The sequence below is a fragment of the Cervus elaphus genome, chromosome 7 (assembly GCF_910594005.1).
Source record: "Cervus elaphus chromosome 7, mCerEla1.1, whole genome shotgun sequence".
NCBI lineage: Eukaryota > Metazoa > Chordata > Mammalia > Artiodactyla > Cervidae > Cervus > Cervus elaphus.
This window is the reverse complement of record NC_057821.1, coordinates 30,029,466-30,048,298: the sequence shown is the minus strand read 5'-3', so window position 1 is coordinate 30,048,298 and position 18,833 is coordinate 30,029,466. Positions and strand designations below refer to the sequence as shown.

Below are 18,833 nucleotides of genomic sequence, written 5' to 3'. Positions count from 1 at the left end.
TTTCTAATTTTGTTGATTTGATTCTTCTCCCTTTTTTTCTTGATGAGTATGGCTAATGGTTTGTCTATTTTATTTATCTTCTCAAATAACCAATTTTTAGTTTTGTTGATTTTGGCTATGGTCTCCTTTGTTTCTTTTTCATTTATTTCTGTCCTAATTTTTATGACTTTTTTCCTTCTACTAGCCCAAGGGTTCTTCATTTCTTCTTTTTCTAGTTGTTTTAGGTGTAACATTAGATTATTTATTAATCTTTCTCTTTTTTTTGAAGTTTTATATTTATTTATTTATTGGTTGCTGCTGTGGCAATTAGATTCCACATGCAAGTGAGAGAAATGGGATGGTAAGAGTCAGAATTAGAATGATTTTCTGAGGTAAGCTTGTATTGCTATGAACCTTCCCCTTCCCCTAACCTTTTCAGGTTTTGGGTTGTCATGTTTTCATTTTCATTTGTTTCTATGTGTATTTTGATTTCCTTTTTGACTTCTTCCATGATTTGTTGGTTTTTCAGAAGACTATTATTTAGCCTCCACATATTTGTATTTTTGATAGTTTCTTTCCTGTTCAGTTCAGTTCAGTTGCTCAGTCGTATCCGACTCTTTGTGACCCCATGAATCGCAGCACGCCAGACCTCCCTGTTCATCACCAACTCCCAGAGTTTACTCAAATTCATGTCCATTGAGTCGGTGATGCCATCCAGCCATCTCATCCTCTGTTGTTCCCTTCTCCTCCTGCCTCCAATCTCTCCCAGCATCAGGGTCTTTTCCAATGAGTCAACTCTTCGCATGAGGTAGCCAAAGTACTGGAGTTTCAGCTTCAGCATCAGTCCTTCCAATGAACACCCAGAACTGATCTCCTTTAGGATGGACTGGTTGGATCTCCTTGCAGTCCAAGGGACTCTCAAGAGTCTTTTCCAACACCATAGTTCAAAAGCATCAATTTTTCGGCACTCAGCTTTCTTCACAGTCCAACTCTCACATCCATACATGACCACTGCAAAAACCATAGCCTTGACTAGATGGACCTTCATTGGCAAAGTAATGTCTCTGCTTTTTAATATGCTATCTAGGTTGGTCATAACTTTCCTTCCAGGAGTAAGCGCCTTTTAATTTCATGGCTTCAGTCACCATCTGCAGTGATTTTGGAGCCCCCCAAAATAAAGTCTGACACTGTTTCCACTGTCTCCCCATCTATGTCCCATGAGGTGATGGGACCAGATGCCATGATCTTAGTTTTCTGAATGTTAAGCTTTTAAGCCAACTTTTTCACTCTCCTCTTTCACTTTCATCTGTAGTTGACAGCTAATCTTACTTCATTGTTATCAGAAAAGATGCTTGAAATAATTTCACTTGTTTTGAATTTACTAAGGCTAGAGTTATGGCCCAGGATGTGATCTATCCTGGATAATGTTCCATGTGCACTTGAGAAAAATGTGAAATTCATTGTTTTGGGGTGAAACCATGGAGTAAGTCCATAAGCCTTCTGGACTAATTGTGAATTCCCCAGGCCAGAATACTGGGCAGGGTAGCCTTTCCCTTCTCCAGGTATCTTCCCAACCCGGTGATTGAACAAACCCACATCTCCCACATTGCAGGAGGATTCTTTACCATCTGAGCGACAAGGGAAGCCCTAGGGTGCATTAGGGAAATGCTAAGTAGAATATTTATTGTGTATTCTTAAAATGGCATTTCAAAGTTCTTTCTTAAGGGACCTGCCCTTCCCTTTAAGCCTTAGAATCTAGGTTTGAGCACAGATTTAGATATGAGACCTGGGTGAAGGATCATTATTTTTATTGCAGTTCCCATTTCCACTTCAGCAACATAATATTTTTGACAAATCTACTCCACCAACTTTGTAATTGTCTCTATGTATGTCTCAAACCTAGGAAAGTTATACTCTAATAGTCATCACCGTAGATATTTGTGGATTAAGACACTATTAGTGCTGAGCCAGCCCTGCTATCCATTATATTATTTGTAGCTGGGTTCAGGTAGTGAAGAGCTGCCATGTCACCTCTGCTCATTTGAAATTTTATCATTCACATTCTCAGTAGGGATCTCAGTTTCTTGAAAACATCTTCTATTGTTAGCCTTGGTCTGCACTTTGTCCCTTTACTAGTACATTCTCTACTCACTTAATAAAGTGTGTCCTCTGGGACATAAGAAGAAGTGCAGTTAGATGATAGATTCTCTGTTGGTACACCATAAATCCATTCTAACACTCCCAACTCTGAGCTTTGTTACACTTTATTATTCTGTCAAGGCAACTGCAGCAATGCTATCACATTCACTGTACATATAAATCTATAAAAGTTTTATACTACATCCCTGTAGTATTAATATATTAGAACTGAATCCAGCATTCCTTTCAAGAAATTGAATTCTTAAGTACTGCAAAAGTGTTCCAATGTCTATAAGCTTTTCCATACCCAGATTTGTATTCTGTTTCTCCTCTAAGAGAGGTTACTGATGGTATGTGTTAGCCAGGTACAACAGATTTTATTTATTTATTTTTTTTTATTTAAAATATTATCTTTATTTTTTATTTTTTATTTTTTTTATTAGTTGGAGGCTAATTACTTCACAACATTTCAGTGGGTTTTGTCATACATTGATATGAATCAGCCATAGATTTACACGTATTCCTAATCTATTTTCTCTTATAGTAGGGATCATAGTTATTTCTCTGGAGTTGTTGAGTAAGGATAATGAGAGACTGTGAGAAGGTCTGAAGCATCTTGCAAGGAACATGTTTACGTGATCTCTGACAATTGGAGTTCTCTCTCCTCTAACAAGAGGGAGAAGACTGCTTTTGTCAGTTTTAGAGATTCAGAGAAATCTGAAAGTAAGTTCACATTTTTGATGTGCAATCGTACCTATATCCACCATCTTAGGTGGCAAGGTCTGGCTTCATCCCTCTTAGAGTCCTGACTTTAATATAAACAGTCTGTTGAGATGTGCATTTATTCTTCTTTGGAGTCCTGTCACTCTTAAAACCAAGTCCTGCGTCTGATTTTCAACTCTCTTTCCTATGTAGGAAATGAGAATCTCTTTAAGTGCTTCCATGGAAGTTTACTTGCTTTTGTAGCGTTCCCTAGTTATTTGTTCCCAAAGTTGCTCCCTGGACCTGCTTCATTATCATCAACTAGGACTTTATTAGAAATGCCAATTCTTGGGCCTTACCCCAAACCTAGGGAATCATAAACTCTGGATGTGGGACCCAGAAATCTGCATTTTAACCAACAGTTTGAGAATCATAGCCTTAGGCTGGTAATTGGCTGACTGACTGGAGCATACTACTCTTTCTTTTTTTTCAAGGCTGCCAAGATAATCAGTGAAAGCCCGCAATGTTGACAATTATCTAAGTATCATTACCCTCATTTCTTCCAAGGGCTAGATGTACTTCAGTGCTTCTCCTTCTACCTGTATGGTATGCCAAACCACAACATGTAAGACTATTAGTCGTAGTGATGTTAGAGCATGTTGAGTTACCACTATTCCACTTACCCCTACCTGTGGGAGGTTTGTCACAATTTGACTGGTGAGTGAATTATTCCCTGAATATTCTCCTAAGAGTCTGCTTTCAAATACTGCTTCCAGACCAATTCCATTTAGGTCCTCCAGAAAGCAGAGCTTGAGAATAGAAATTAGATTCAAACAACTGGTTTCAAGAATAATGAGTAAAGGACAGGAAAAATGAGACAGGTAAGAAAAACAGAGAGTGTAAGGGCGTATTAGTCAGGTTGTGTGCAATGGGAGATCAGTTCTCCCGGGACTTCCTGGAAGACACATAAGATTTTTTCACATGAAGGAAGAATTGCTGGAACACTTATCCACTTGCTACCATTCTCCCTTGTTTGAAAGTTTCCTCTAGGGTCATTAAGTCTCTTGCATTTTGGGGCAGCACTTGTCTTTGTGTCAATTAGACTCCCACAGTGTTATACAAGGCCTTGGGGCCAACCAGGAAGGTGTATATAGCATGCTTGAGCTAAGACCCTGTCAGGGTGGGTGAGATGAATCTGAGTTCACACAGAACTGTCCCCTAAAGTTCTGTTGAAATCAGAGGTGGTCTGTGCATTCAGATATACTTCACCAGAGGCATCTGTTTTAGAAGGTGAGATGTAAATATTGTATTCCACATTTGTAACCACATTAATTGGGATGCATTTGCTCTCCACAGAATCTCCTCTAGATGCTATTTTGAGAAGAAGAGGTGAGTTGAAGGAAAAGCACGGGCAAAATTGATGTTTGTGAGAAGAGGACAGTCTCAACAGAAGTAGAGAATTCTTATAGTATTTTGCATACTGAATATGAGCTAAACTAAGACTCTCTCCTCCTATCCACGAATTTTTTGAGAACAGTTGATCAAGGACTGGTCATTGGATATACCTCTTCCAATGATCTGTAATTAAACAGGAGCTTAGAGAGAAAAGGTTGATTCATGGAGATGCAAATATGTAGATAGAAATTTAGGTAGATATATACATATAGAAAATACTTTTTTTTTTTAAAGAAGGAAAAATGAGGAAAAGTGAAACAATCTAACCTTATACAAGAACACAAACTGAAAGTTACTGGAAGTGGATAACAGTCACAGATTGGAATAAGAGGTAACTTGATTTTGGAGATGGGAAAATCTGTAAGACTCTGAGATTTTTTTAAAATATCAACTTATTTCTTCTACTAAACATTGAGCTCAGATTCATAATCAAAGTGCTAACATTTCAACTCCAATTTGCAAAATTTTACATAAAATAAAGGAACAGTGGCACAGAAAAGAGAATAGAGGATCAAAGAGTATATGTGGATTTTTAAAAATACATGTCATTGTAAAAATAGAAAAAGAAAAGAAGAAAATCTAAGAAAAATAAAAATATGAGACATGAGAGATCCTTTAGCGTCTTAATCCCCTTTAAAATATTTGTGCTTGTGAGTTTCTTGTAGATTAATATACTGTAAGCACGAGAACTATTGATTGAGAGAACTTTAAATAAATCTACTTTTAGTTTTTAGATAAAGTCAAATGTGATCATGATAGATGGGTAAGAATAGCGTGGGTAGATAAAAAATAATAGGACTAAAATATTCAGGACATATCTTCCAGCAAGCTGTGTAAAAGCAAAAATATGTGCTGGTGGTTCATTCACTAAATCATGTCTGACTCTTGTGACCCCATGGGCTGTAGCCTGCCAGGTTCCTCTGTCCATGAGATTTTCCAGGCACGAATACTGGAGTGGGTTGCTATTTCCTTCTCCAGGGGATCTTCCTGACACAAAGATTGAACCTAGTTCTCCTGCACTGCAGTCAAATTCTTTACTGACTGAGCTACCAGGTAATTCCTAAACATATACTGATGTAAAATGTTGCATGATATCATTACATTATTGAAGCTGCATTAGACTGAGATTAAGAATTCACCCCTGTGACTATATAATAGATTGTATATATCAGATAATGTCATATTTTTTCTTAGAATTCTAGCTTGAGTGTTCCATTTGATGCAATGTATTATTTTTATAGGAATTTAAATGTTTCAATGATATTCCCAAGCTTTTGATTTTCTCTAGTTCACATTATCATTTTTAGAATTATTTAAAATGATAAAAAACAAAGCATAACTGCTGATAAAATATAGGAAGCTAACCCAGGCATATTTAACCATCTGATAATTTTTTGGTGAGGATTAAATAACCTAATTGATTTAGCAACTTGGTAGTTACCTGATAAGAACTCAGTCAAGCAGAGATATGCTGCTGCTTCTGATTTTCAGTGTCAGTTTCATCTATGGATCTCTAATTAAAATTTATTTTTATCCATTGATTATATGTACATTTTCTTAAATTTATATTTGTGAAATGACTTGGTAAATAAGTAATAAATTATGAATAAAGTGATGGAAACATCTGGAATTTCCCATCAGAGTTTTGATAATTTAGTTCAGTTCTCTAGTATTTGGTAAACTGAAAACTGTTCTGGAAAAGGAATATTTTTATTTAAATGTTGGCATAAGTCAAGCTTTATGAAACATATTGATTTGGGTGAGAGAAGGGAGCCCAAGAGTTTACATTTCTTGGAAGGATATGCAGTTCAAGGAGTCACTGAAGGTCATAAATTTGTAAAATCCTTTTCAAATCATAAACATTTATTATTTTCCTTCAAGGAGTCTTGTTGGGAGACTCCCTTGGCAAAAGCTTATTGTAAATGAAAATGCTTGGAATTGTAAAAAATGCTATGTAAAAGTTGAAGAACTGACAGATTTTGTTATGATATATGAATAGGAAAATTGGTAAGAAACAGAAAAGCAGGAAGGTGGAGGAAGAGAATATAGAAGTTTAAAAAAATTAATAAAGAAAAATGGAGAAAGAAGAAGGAAAAGGAACTATGGATGCCATCTTTCTTTTGGATGTTAAGAAAATACTGCCAGTGACTGAGTGGAAAGAGTATTTCCTCAAATCATTTTTAATCTACTGGACAGATAAATAATAGTACATATTTCAAACTTGTTTTGTAATCTCAGGTTTTATAGAAAGAAAAGCATGTTAAAAATAGTTATGTCTATACTGCAATATAAAGATTGATAATTTAAAGTGGTGAGAAGTGGGTACAATTACTTTTCAGTTCTTTCAAGGAAAAGTGTAGATATATGACATTTCTTTTTTCTAAGTGATATAACTTATGTGTGTGTGCTGCGTGCTAAGTCGCTTCAGTTATGTCCAACTCTATGCGACCCTGTGGACTGTAGCCTACCAGGCTCCTTTGCCCATGGCATTCTCCAGGCAAGAATACTGGAGTGGATTGCTGTGCCCTCCTCTAGGGGATTTTCCCAACTCAGGGGTCAAAACAGTGTCTCTTATGTCTCCTGCATTGGCAGGTTGATTCTTTACCACTAATGCCACCTGGGAAGTCTGATATAACTTATACTGTCTATAAAAGCTTGCTTCTATATTTTGATGTTTTGTTCCCGGAGCAATCAATTGAACAGTATCATCATCAGGCTCATGATAAGTAACAAACGTTGAGGAGTTATTATGGCCAGGAACTCCTTCACATTTAGTTTCTCAACAAGCATAGACAGGTTCTATGATTCTCCCACCTCCCCTCCATTTTTCAAACATATAATGTAAGGAAAAAACTAAGATAAGAATGTGAGTTTAAACAACTTCCTCATCACAAACCATAAAGTTTTCTTTTATTTATTTATTTATTTATTTTACTTTACAATATTGTATTGGTTTTGCCATACACTGACTTGAATCCACCATGGGTGTACATGTGTTCCCCATCCTGAACCCACCTCCCGCTTCTCTCCCCATCCCATCCCTCTGGGTCATCCCAGTGCACCAGCCCCAAGCACCCTGTATCATGAATCGAACCTGGACTGGCGATTCATTTCACATATGAATTTACATGTTTCCATGCCATTTTCCCATATCATCCTGCCCTCGCCCACCTTCTCCCATAGAGCCTAAAAGACTGTTCAATACATCTGTGTCTCTTTTGCGGTCTCGCTTACAGGGTTATCGTTACCATCTTTCTAAATTCCATATATATGCGTTAGCATACTGTACTGGTATTTTTCTCTCTGGCTTACTTCACTCTGTATAATAGGCTCCAGTTTCATCCACCTCATTAGAACTGATTCAAATGTGTTCTTTTTAATTAGCTCAGTAATATTCCATTGTGTATATGTACCACAGCTTCCTTATCCATTCGTCTGCCCATGGACATCTAGGTTGCTTCTATGTCCTGGCTATTATAAACAATGCTGCGATGAATATTGGGATACACGTGTCTCTTTCAATTCTGGTTTCCTCAGTGTGGATGCCCAGCAGTGGGATTGCTGCATCATATGGCAGTTCTATTTCCAGTTTTTTAAGGAATCTCCGCACTGTTCTCCATAGCGGCTGTACTAGGTTGCATTCCCACCAACAGTGTAAGAGGGTTCCCTTTTCTCCACACCCTCTCCAGCATTTATTGCTTGTAGACTTTTGGATAGCAGCCATTCTGACTGGCGTGAGATGGTACCTCATTGTGGTTTTGATTTGCATTTCTCTAATAATGAGTGATGTTGAGCATCTTTTCATGTGTTTGTTAGCCATCTGTATGTCTTCTTTGGAGAAATGTCTGTTTAGTTTTTTGGCCCACTTTTTGATTGGGTCTTTTATTTTTCTGGAATTGAGCTGCAGGAGTTGCTTGTGTATTTTTGAGATTAATTCTTTGTCTGTTGTTTCATTTGCTTATTTTCTCCCATTCTGAAGGCTGTCTTTTCACCTTGCTTATAGTTTCCTTTGTTGTGCAGAAGCTTTTAGTTTTAATTAGGTCCCATTTGTTTATTTTTGCTTTTATTTCCAATATTCTGGGAGGTGGGTCATAGAGGATCCTGCTGTAGTTTATGTCAGAGAGTGTTTTGCCTATGTTTTCCTCTAGGAGTTTAATAGTTTCTGGTCTTACATTTAGATCTTTCATTCATTTTGAGTTTATTTTTGTGTATGGTGTTAGAAAGTGTTCTAGTTTCATTCTTTTACAAGTGGTTAACCAGTTTTCCCAACACCACTTGTTAAAGAGACTATCTTTTCTCCATTGTATATTCTTGCCTCCTTTATCAAAGATAAGGTGTCCATAGGTACGTGGATTTATCTCTGAGCTTTCTATTTTGTTCCATTGATCTATATTTCTATCTTTGTGCCATACTGTCTTGATGACTGTGGCTTTGTGGTAGAGACTGAAGTCAGGCAGTTTGATTCCTCTAGTTCCATTCTTCTTTCTCAAGATTGCTTTGGCTATTCGAGGTTTTTTGTATTTCCATACAAATTGTGAAATTATTTGTTCTAGTTCTGTGAAGAGTACTGTTGGTAGCTTACTGGGGATTGCATTGAATCTATAGATTGCTTTGGGTAGTATACTCATTTTCACTATATTGATTCTTCTGATCCATGAACATGGTATATTTCTCCATCTATTTGTGTCCTCTTTGATTTCTTTCACCAGTGTTTTATAGTTTTCTATATATAGGTCTTTTGTTTCTTTAGGTAGATATATTCCTAAGTATTTTATTCTTTTCATTGCAATGGTGAATGGAATTGTTTCCTTAATTTCTCTTTCTGTTTTCTCACTGTAAGTGTATAGGAATGCAAGGGATTTGAGGAAGTATTCAAGCTCAGAAATCAAGAGAGTGGTGGGAAGGCTGAATGAGGAAGAGAAAGGGAGAAGGAGGAATGAAGACTGAGGGATGGGAGCAAGGTATTCATACAAATTGCAATACAAGGACACAGAGAAATAAGAGCACAAAATGAATAAAGAAGTTTAAAGAGAAAATGATTCAATGTTAAGGTGTATCAAAACTTTATGATAAATGTTATAAACATATGAACTTTGAGAGCAAAGATGAAATGATATTATAATATTTAATAAAGTCAATTTTACTGATACATATATTTACTATTTATTTTATGTATTGTTTCTAACGCAGAGTTATAAAAATGCAACATATGAAGAAGATGTAAAGGAAGAAGAAAAAAATAGAGTGATGAGTATCAAGGATTAAAACAGATCACTAAATCTTGTATTGTTTTCCCAAAATAAGGATGCAAAAATCTCATTCTTGAGTAAAAAGGAATCAAATAATTCATATTGCCCCTCCTCCTGTTTCTGTACTGGAACCCCACAGGTCTTTAAGCAACTACTTTTGAACCATTCCCTGAAGAGACGATTGCTTTAGAAGCTATGTTCACAATTTGCAATGACAGCCACAGTGATTTCATCCTTCTGGGCTTCTCTGACAAGCCATATTTGGAGAGAATGCTCTTTTCAGTAATTCTGATCTCTTATTGCTTGACTATTACAGGAAATTTGGTCATAATTCTTGCCTCCTTGAAGGATCCAAAACTCCACATCCCCATGTATTACTTTCTTTCCAACCTATCTCTGCTAGATCTCTGTTTCACCAGCAGCTGTGTTCCACAGATGTTGATTAATTTCTGGGGTCCAGAAAAGACCATCAGCTACACTGGCTGTGCCATTCAACTCTATGTCTTCCTGTGGCTTGGGACCACTGAATGTGTCCTGCTTGTGGTCATGGCTGTGGACCGCTATGTGGCAGTATGTCATCCACTGCAATATACCACTATCATGCACCCAAAACTTTGTCTGCAGCTGGCCGTCCTAGCATGGGGGACTGGCCTGATTCAGTCTCTGATTCAGTCTCCTGCTACCCTCCGGTTACCTTTCTGCTCCCACCAGAGGGTGGATGACATAGTGTGTGAAGTCCCAGCCCTCATTCAGGTCTCTAGTGCAGACACCATCGACATTGAAATTCAGATACTCATAGCTGGTATTATTCTCCTGGTGGTGCCCTTGATTATTATCCTTTCCTCTTACATTGCTATTGCTAAAGCTGTGCTGAGAATAAAATCAACTGCAGGGAAGAAGAAAGCATTTGGCACCTGCACTTCTCATCTTCTTGTAGTCTCCCTCTTCTATGGCACTGTCACAGCTGTCTATCTTCAACCCAAGAGTCGCTACACTCATGAACAGGGCAAGTTTCTCACCCTTTTCTACACTGTTGTAACCCCAACACTTAACCCACTCATATATACTCTAAGGAACAAGGAGGTAAAGGGGGCACTAATAAGGCTGGGGAGGAGGATCTGGAATATTCAGAATAACTAAAGATGTTGACATATGTTGGATGTTTTCTTAACCTGAGAAAGAAAATAACTTTATCATAGAAAGCTGAAGATATACTTCCCAACCTTAGAGTAGTAGAGAAGGAGCTGCATTTTGTTCAAGCTGAGATTTCAGTCCTATTCATCAATCACTAATTAAGCCTTATTTGCTTCATGGTGCTGATTTAGGCACAATATATGGTAGAAATGAATATATTTATTAGTCATATTAAAGAGCACATAATATAGTTGAATTGGGGCAACAAAAGAAACACAAACTTGCAAAATAAAAGAGTAAATATAACATTTCATGCCTTTCCATTATTTCTCTTTCCTTTGTTCTGTTTTCCTCCACTATAGTGTTTCTATTTCCCAACTATTACTTCCGTTTAAACATCTAGTCCCAACAAGGCTCCTAACATTTTTAGAGAGTGTTCAAGAAATACTTAGGTAATCTAATCAGTGGTTCTAGTTCTGAGTTACTTCTGCCTTCTTGCCTCAGTCTGTCCTTTGTTGATGTGTGATGTGCCTAGAAATCCCCAGTTCACCAGTGTTTGCCAAGCAGAGGTCAGTACTTACTGCTGTCTGGTGCTGCTGCTCTACAAACCTGTAGCCAAGTTTCTTAGTTTGAGACTCAATATTCTGGGCTTCTAATGATAGGAATTGACTTCATTTTCCCTCATTTTGAGTCTCTGTCATAATGAAATGGCTTTCTTTTTATCAAATCCAATTCTTATTCATTTTTTTTTTTTTTTACTAGTCATCTATTTTGTACTAGATTCTGGGTATATAATGATAGATAAGTCCCTTGTGTCTCAGCTGGTAAAAAATCCACCTACAATGTGGGAGACCTGGGTTAGATCCCTGGATTGGGAATATCCTCTGGAGAAAGGAAAGGCTACCCACTCCAGTATTCTGGCCTGGAGAATTTCATGAACTGTATAGTCCATGGGGCTGTAAAGAGTCAGACACGACTGAGCAACTTTCGCTTTTCAAGACACAAAAAATCATCAACATCATGGAGCTTATTGTCCAAAGCTGTATAGAGATATTAACCAAAATATTTTTAATTTATCATCTTAATGGAGAGAGACTTGCTCTTCAACTCCTGTCTTGGTCTGATTACCATGCCTCATGCCTTTTGACTTTTGAATATTATTCACCAAAATTTATTTATTGATGTTTTTTATCTACAACTTACAAGTGTTCACTACTCTAGTTTGTTTCACTGAAATCAAGGGTATGTTGATTCTCCTGTAAGATTGTCTAATCAACTATACCTCCCATCTGCTGATGCCTATTGCATGTACAGATGGAATTACTATGAGGCCCTATTCCATCCCATTTTCCTATACTGATGAACTGTACTACTTGTTTCTGATTTGGAGATTTCATATCAAAATTTTTAAGGGATGAATTCTTATCCATGATCTTAAAAAATTATTGCTACTCAAACCGACACTAAACTGGTAAGAAATAACAATACATTTCTCACTGTTGATAAGAGAACAATGGTTATATAAGCATTTGTTATCTTTCCCTCTATTCAAAGATTAAAGGAAGTAAATGGGAAGGAATCTAAAAGGACAGAGGTTGTTTTGTGACATTTTGCTTTAAGATAGTAAAGCTGGAGCAGCTCTAGGGAATGTTGAGGTTTATGGTGTGGACATAGTAATGAGTACCTGAAATGAAAAGTGGTATCTACCTTGGAGATGCAAACAGGGATGCCAGCATATTCAAAAGTTCATCTTACTTTTGACATAGGCTGCAATGATGCCAGGTCTTTTAATAAGTGAAAAGTTGTGCATCTGATGCCAAAATGTAAATGCATGTGGAGAGAGGTCATGATACCAGTAAATGACAGCAATATGAAGGGAAGAAGGTACACGGTTCCTCAGGCTTTAGAATTCATAGATTCACATGGTGTACTAGGTAAAAATTAAAGTACTTGTGTTTCATACTCAGAATTTCTGATTTAAAGCATTTGATTGTGCCCTGGGATAGGCATTTAAAATAACACCATGGGTGATTCTGATGCAGGCTGTTTAGGACCACACTGTGGAAAGTTCTAGTCTAGATAGTTGCTCAGCCAAAATGACACGAGCTTCAAATGAATCCATGTACTTTAAAAATAGGAGCAAAGGGAAGAATGATCTAGAAATATAATAAAGCCAATAGCTCAAATCCCACTTTCTGAAGTAGTGAGTGTGGGATTATTTTCTCATAAGGGAGTTGTGGTTGAAATACTGTCTTCAAGAGAGGGTCTTAATTCAGTTAACACTAAGAGGTATAGAAAATGTTAAGTGAATTATTTGAGGATACAGGTGAATTATTAATTATGGGAGAGGAGATCCCAATGGTACATTGGAAGGTTATAGGATAAGTGCAGATGTGTGGAAACAAAAGGGATTCTACTATGGGTCTAATAGCATGGAAAAATGTTTGTTGTGTTCAGTGGCTCAGTTATGTCTGACTATTTGTGTCCACATGGACTGAAACATGCCAGAATTCCCTGTCCTTCACCATGTCCTAGAACTTGCCCTAACTCATGTCCATTAAGTCAGTGATGTCATCCAACCACCCAATCCTTTGTCGTCCTCTTCTTCTCCTGCCTTCAATCTTTCCCAGCATCGGAGGCTTTTCTAATGAGTCAGTTCTTAACATCAGGTGGCCAAATTATTGGAGCTTCAGCTTCAGCATCAGTCCTTTCAATGAATATTCAGGATTGATTTCCTTTAGGATTTACTGGTTTGATCTCCTTGCAGTCAAAGTTACTCTCAAGGGTCTTCTCCAACACCACAGCTCAAAAGCATCAATTCTGTGTTCACCTTCTTTAAGGTGCCCTCTAACATCCACATATGACTACTGGAAAAACCATAGCTTTGACTCTACAGGCCTTTGTTTGCAAAGTAATGTCTCTGATTTTTAATATGCTGGCCAAAATACATTCACCTTTTGGGAGATGACTGAAGAAACAGTGATGAGAGGCACTGTGGACTTAGCTATGTCCTGACTTATTAGTTGACATGATTTTTTTTTTTCCACCCTAATCACAAATTTTTATGGAATGAATATTGAGAGCCAAGCACTGCTATAAAACAATAAATAAGTCATAAAATATTGACTCCTTCATAGACATTCTAGATGATAGTCAATGTTTCCTGGGATAAGTGACTAATTCAGGAAAAGTCTGACTATATCATGCATTCAGGCATTCTATTACTTTTAAATCTCTAGAATGGGGTGGGGCAACACCTGAAATTTAGTGTCATTTTCTGGCACATGTGTTGTATATGGTGGCAGATTGAAACTTCTGGTGGTTTCAAGGTAAGTTCTGTGTATATATTGGTCTGTAATCCATCCAAGTTCCTGAACATAAGACCTGCTAGAAGACAGAAATACACGTTCACCAGTATAAAACCCATGATCAGTGGTATGTACATTTATTTACCTATGTGTTTGCATGTCTGCCTTTTCTGTGTGTAGCCACAGAAAAGGAATCATATGTGAAAAAAATAACACTTAAAATGTGGCTATTATAAAAGTTATAAAACTTATCCCTTTTCAGGTGGACAGTGGGAGAATTCAGTAAGAGCAGTATTTGAAAGAGCAAATAAGAACAATAAAAGCAAAAATCACTAATCATCAGAGAAACATTTATGAGTGTAGAATTCACAGATTTTAAAAATTGGGCTTAAATTTACCTTTTGTATTCTTTTCTCTCTTACCAAGATAACCTATACTTTAGCAGTGACATTATTATTCTACAAAAACACTCAAATGCCTATTCCATCTGCCTTTGAATGTTATTGGATTTTTGTATATGTTAATATATTGTTCATACTTAAAACCAGATTCAACTGTTAAAATGTATTATGCCCTTCTCAATAAACTTTATTCTTTTATTAATGTACTGCCTAGATAATTTTGTAAAAATTCACATGTTTCTGTGATGCTAGCTTTAGGATAGAATCATCTTACTCATACTGTGTGGCCGGTGCTAAAATGCTGCAGCCTATTGATAAAGTTGTTGAATTGAATGATAAGGAAAATCCTTAAAGAATGGAACATGAGTTCATAGAATAGGAATGATGAATGAAGTTTTTTTTTTAATTTTCATCCATTTTTTAAATTGAAATATAGTCAGTTTACACTGTTGTGTTAGTTTCAGTTATACAGCCGCATGAGCGACTGAACTGAAATAAACCTATATTATAATAACCTAGAACACATATACCACAGCTTCTTTATCTACTTTTCTGTCAATGAATATTTAGGTTGCTTCCGTGTCTTTAGTTCAGTCGCTCAGTCGTGTCCGACTCTTTGTGACCCCATGGACTGCAGCACGCCAGGCTTCCCTGTCCATCACCAACTCCCGGAGCTTACTCAAATTCACGTCCCTTGAGTTGGTGATGCCATCCAACCATCTCATCCTCTGTCATCCCCTTCACCTCCTGCCTTCAATCATTCCCAGAATCAGGGTCTTTTCAAATGAGTCAGTTCTTTGCATCAGGTGGCCAAAGTATTGGAGTTTCAACTTCAGCATCAGTCCTTCCAATGAATATTCAGTACTGATTTCCTTTAGGATGGATTGTTTGGATCTCCTTGCAGTCCAGGGGACTCTCAAGAGGCTTTTCCAACACCACAGTTCAGAAGCATCAATTCTTTGGCTCTCAGCTTTCTTTATAGTCCAACTCTCACATCCATACATGACTACTGGAAAAATCAAAGCTTTGACCAGATGAACATTTTTGCAAAGTAAAGCCTCTCCTTTTTAATATGCTGTCTAGGTTGGTCATAACTTTCCTTCCAAGGAGCAAGTGTGTTTTAATTTCATGGATTCAGTCACCATCTGCAGTGATTTTGGAGCACCAAAAAATAAAATCTGCCACTGTTTCCACTGTTTCCCCATCTATTTGCCATGAAATGATGGGACCAGATGCCATGATCTTAGTTTTCTGAATGTTGAGTTGTAAGCCAACTTTTTAACTTTACTCTTTCACTTTCATCAAGAGGCTCTTTAGTTCTTCTTCACTTTCTGCCATAAGGGTGGTGTCATCTGCATATCTGAGGTTATTTATATTTCTCCCAGCAATCTTGACTCCAGCTTGTGATTAATCCAGTCCAGCATTTCTGATGATGTACTCTGCATATAAGGTAATTAAGCAGGGTGACAATATACAGCCTTGATGTACTCCTTTCCCAATTTGGAACCAGTCTGTTGGTTCATGTCCAGTTCTAACTGTTGCTTCTTGACCTGCATACAGATTTCTCGGGAGGCAGGTCAGGTGGTCTGGTATTTCCACCTGCTTAAGAATTTTCCAGGGTTCGTTGTGATCCACACAGTCAAAGGCTTCTGGTTCCTCTGCCTTTTCTAAATCCAGCTTGAACATCTAGAAGCTACGTATGGTTCCATGTCTTGGCTATTTTAACTTGTGCTGCTATGAGCATTGGGGTGCATATATCTTTTTAAATTAAAGTTTTCTCCCATGCCCAGGAATGGGGTTTCAAGATTATATAGTAACTCTATCTTTAGTTTTTATTTTATTTTTTTCCATTTATTTTTATTAGCTGGAGGCTAATTACTTTACAATATTGTAGTGGGTTTTGCCATACATTGACATGAATCAGCCATGGATTTACATGTATTCCCCATCCCGATCCCCTCTCCCACCTCCCTCCCCACCCCATCCCTCTGGGTCTTCCCAGTGCACCAGGCCCGAGCACTTGTCTCATGCATCCAACCTGGGCTGGTGATCTGTTTCACCATAGATAATATACATGTTTCGATGCTGTTCTCTTGAAACATCCCACCTTCACCTTCTCCCACAGAGTCCAAAAGTCTGTTCTAATGAGATGGGTGAAACTGGAGCCCATTATACAGAGTGAAGTAATCTAGAAAGATAAAGACCAATACAGTATACTAATGCATATATATGGAATTTAGAAAGATGGTAACGATAACCCTATATGCAAAACAGAAAAAGAGACACAGATGTATCTTTAGTTTTTAAAGGAACCTCCATACTGATATCCATAGTGGCTGCTCCAACTAACATTCCCACCAACAACTTAGGAGGGTTCCTTTTTCTCTACAGCATCTCCAGCATTTATTATCTGTAGACTTTTTTTTTCATTTATTTTTATTAGTTGGAGGCTAATTACTTTACCATATTGTAGTGGTTTTTGTCATATATTGACATGAATCAGCCATGGATATACATGTATTCCCCATCCCGATCCCCCCTCCCACCTCCCTCTCTACCCTATCGCTCTGGGTCTTCCCAGTGCACCAGGCCCGAGCACTTGTCCCATGCATCCAACCTGGGCTGGTGATCTGTTTTACCCTAGATGATATACATGTTTCGATGCTGTTCTCTCGAAACATCCCACCCTCGCCTTCTCCCACAGAGTCCAAAAGTCTGTTGTGTACATCTGTGTCTCTTTTTCTGTTTTGCATATAGGGTTATCATTATCATCTTTCTAACCCAATGTTCATCGCAGCACTGTTTATATTATCTGTAGACTTTTAAATGATGGCCATTCTGACTGTTGTGAGGTGATACCTCACTGTAATTTTGATATGGATTTCTCTAAAGATTGGTGATATTGAGCATCTTTTCTTGTGCCTGTTGGCCATTAGTTAGTGACTTTGAAAGGCACTTTTAGTTGAGAATCAACTTGGCATTTAGGATACTGACATTAAAATATAAGCACATTTTTCTAGGTACTGTTTTCACTTTTAGGTAAAGGCTGCTACTAAAATAATTTCACAATGAACTAAAGGTTACACGGGGCCAATTTCTTTATAGGAAATGCCTTGTGAAAAGATGTTAGTGTCCTATTGTTTCTCCAGAAAGTTTTTCTTTTCTAATCAGCCTCTTCATGGCCCCCTTGAACTCCTTATTCCTTAGTGTATAGATCAGTGGGTTCAAGCTGGGAGTAACAATGGAATAAAAGATACTGAGTAGTTTACCCTCATCCTGAGATGGACTGTTTCCTGGTTGGATGTACATGTAGATAACAGTCCCATAGAAGATGGATACCACAATGAGATGGGAGGAACAGGTCCCAAGTGCTTTTTGTCTCCCGGCTGCAGACTTGATCTTGAGCACAGCTACAGCAATGATGCCATAAGAAACCAGAATGAGAAGAAGCAGTGGGAGGAAAATTAAAAAAACACAATGGAAATAAGATTTCTTCCATGACTGTGGTGTCCACACATGCAATATTGACCATTGCAGATATCTCACAGAAATAGTGATCCAGGTGGTGGTTTTCACATCAAGGAAGACTCATAGCATAGGGAGAGAGTATCATGCAATTAATGATACCAATTATCCAGGTCATGGTCACTAGGCCTTGACAGAGGGTTCGTTATGGTCATATCATGCAGAGGCTTGCAGACAGCACTGAACCTGTCATAAGACATCACAGCCAGAAGCATGCATTCAACTGAGCAGAGAACCATATCAGTGAAAAGTTGGAAAGCACAGCCACCAAAGGTAATTCTCTTGTCTTTGCCCCAGGTATTGACCAACATCTGAGGGACAATGTTTGTGGTATAGCAGAGATCCAAAATGGCCAATCTTCTAAGGAAGTAGTACTTGGGAGTTTGGAGATGGTCATCGAGAAAAGATAGCAGGATGATGGTCATATTTCCCATCAGGGCAATGATGTAGAAGGAAAATACAACCCAAGAGATAATCATCTCCATCTGAGGCTGGCCTGTGAATCCAAGGAGTATAAATCCACCAAAGTAGCTGTCATTGATCATTCTTTTTCTTTTTTCTTAATAGCAATTCTAAAAGTAGAATAATCAATATAGTAGAAATCATATGGGTATATTCAGAAACTTCACTATGAGATTCAAATCAGGATTATATGAATGATATTGATAACAGCTTTATTATCAAACACATAAATGTATTTTTTCAATGGTACAAATAAAATAAAATTTAAGGTATGATAGTTAAGTGATAGATCATTATATAAATTTTTGAATATCAAATGAAATGTCCAAATGTAGATTATAATGGAGAAATTGACAAAACCTAGAAATCTACATCAATGACTGGAGTGTATAAAAGAGAACTTTGCTCACTTTCATGTCATTTAATGTGATTTTTCACTGGAAGAATTTTCTCTGTGTCCATAATATAGCATAGCAGTT

The 18,833-nt window shown here is 37.4% G+C and overlaps 1 protein-coding gene and 1 pseudogene across 1 annotated transcript; one reads left to right on the top strand and one right to left on the bottom strand.

Annotated features, from left to right (window-relative positions):
* The first annotated feature begins 9,719 nt into the window (after nt 1-9,719).
* Nucleotides 9,720-10,664, top strand: LOC122696813 (olfactory receptor 2H2-like). The gene has a single exon (XM_043906943.1). The coding sequence runs from the start codon at nt 9,720-9,722 to the stop codon at nt 10,662-10,664; it is 945 nt and encodes a 314-aa protein (XP_043762878.1).
* Nucleotides 10,665-17,493: 6,829 nt separating this feature from the next.
* Nucleotides 17,494-18,437, bottom strand: LOC122696781 (annotated as a pseudogene).
* Nucleotides 18,438-18,833: the final 396 nt, after the last annotated feature.

Coding starts and splice junctions, on each gene's coding strand:
- LOC122696813 (XM_043906943.1), top strand. CDS start 9,720: ATGTTCACAATTTGCAATGACAGCCACAGTGATTTCATCCTTCTGGGC.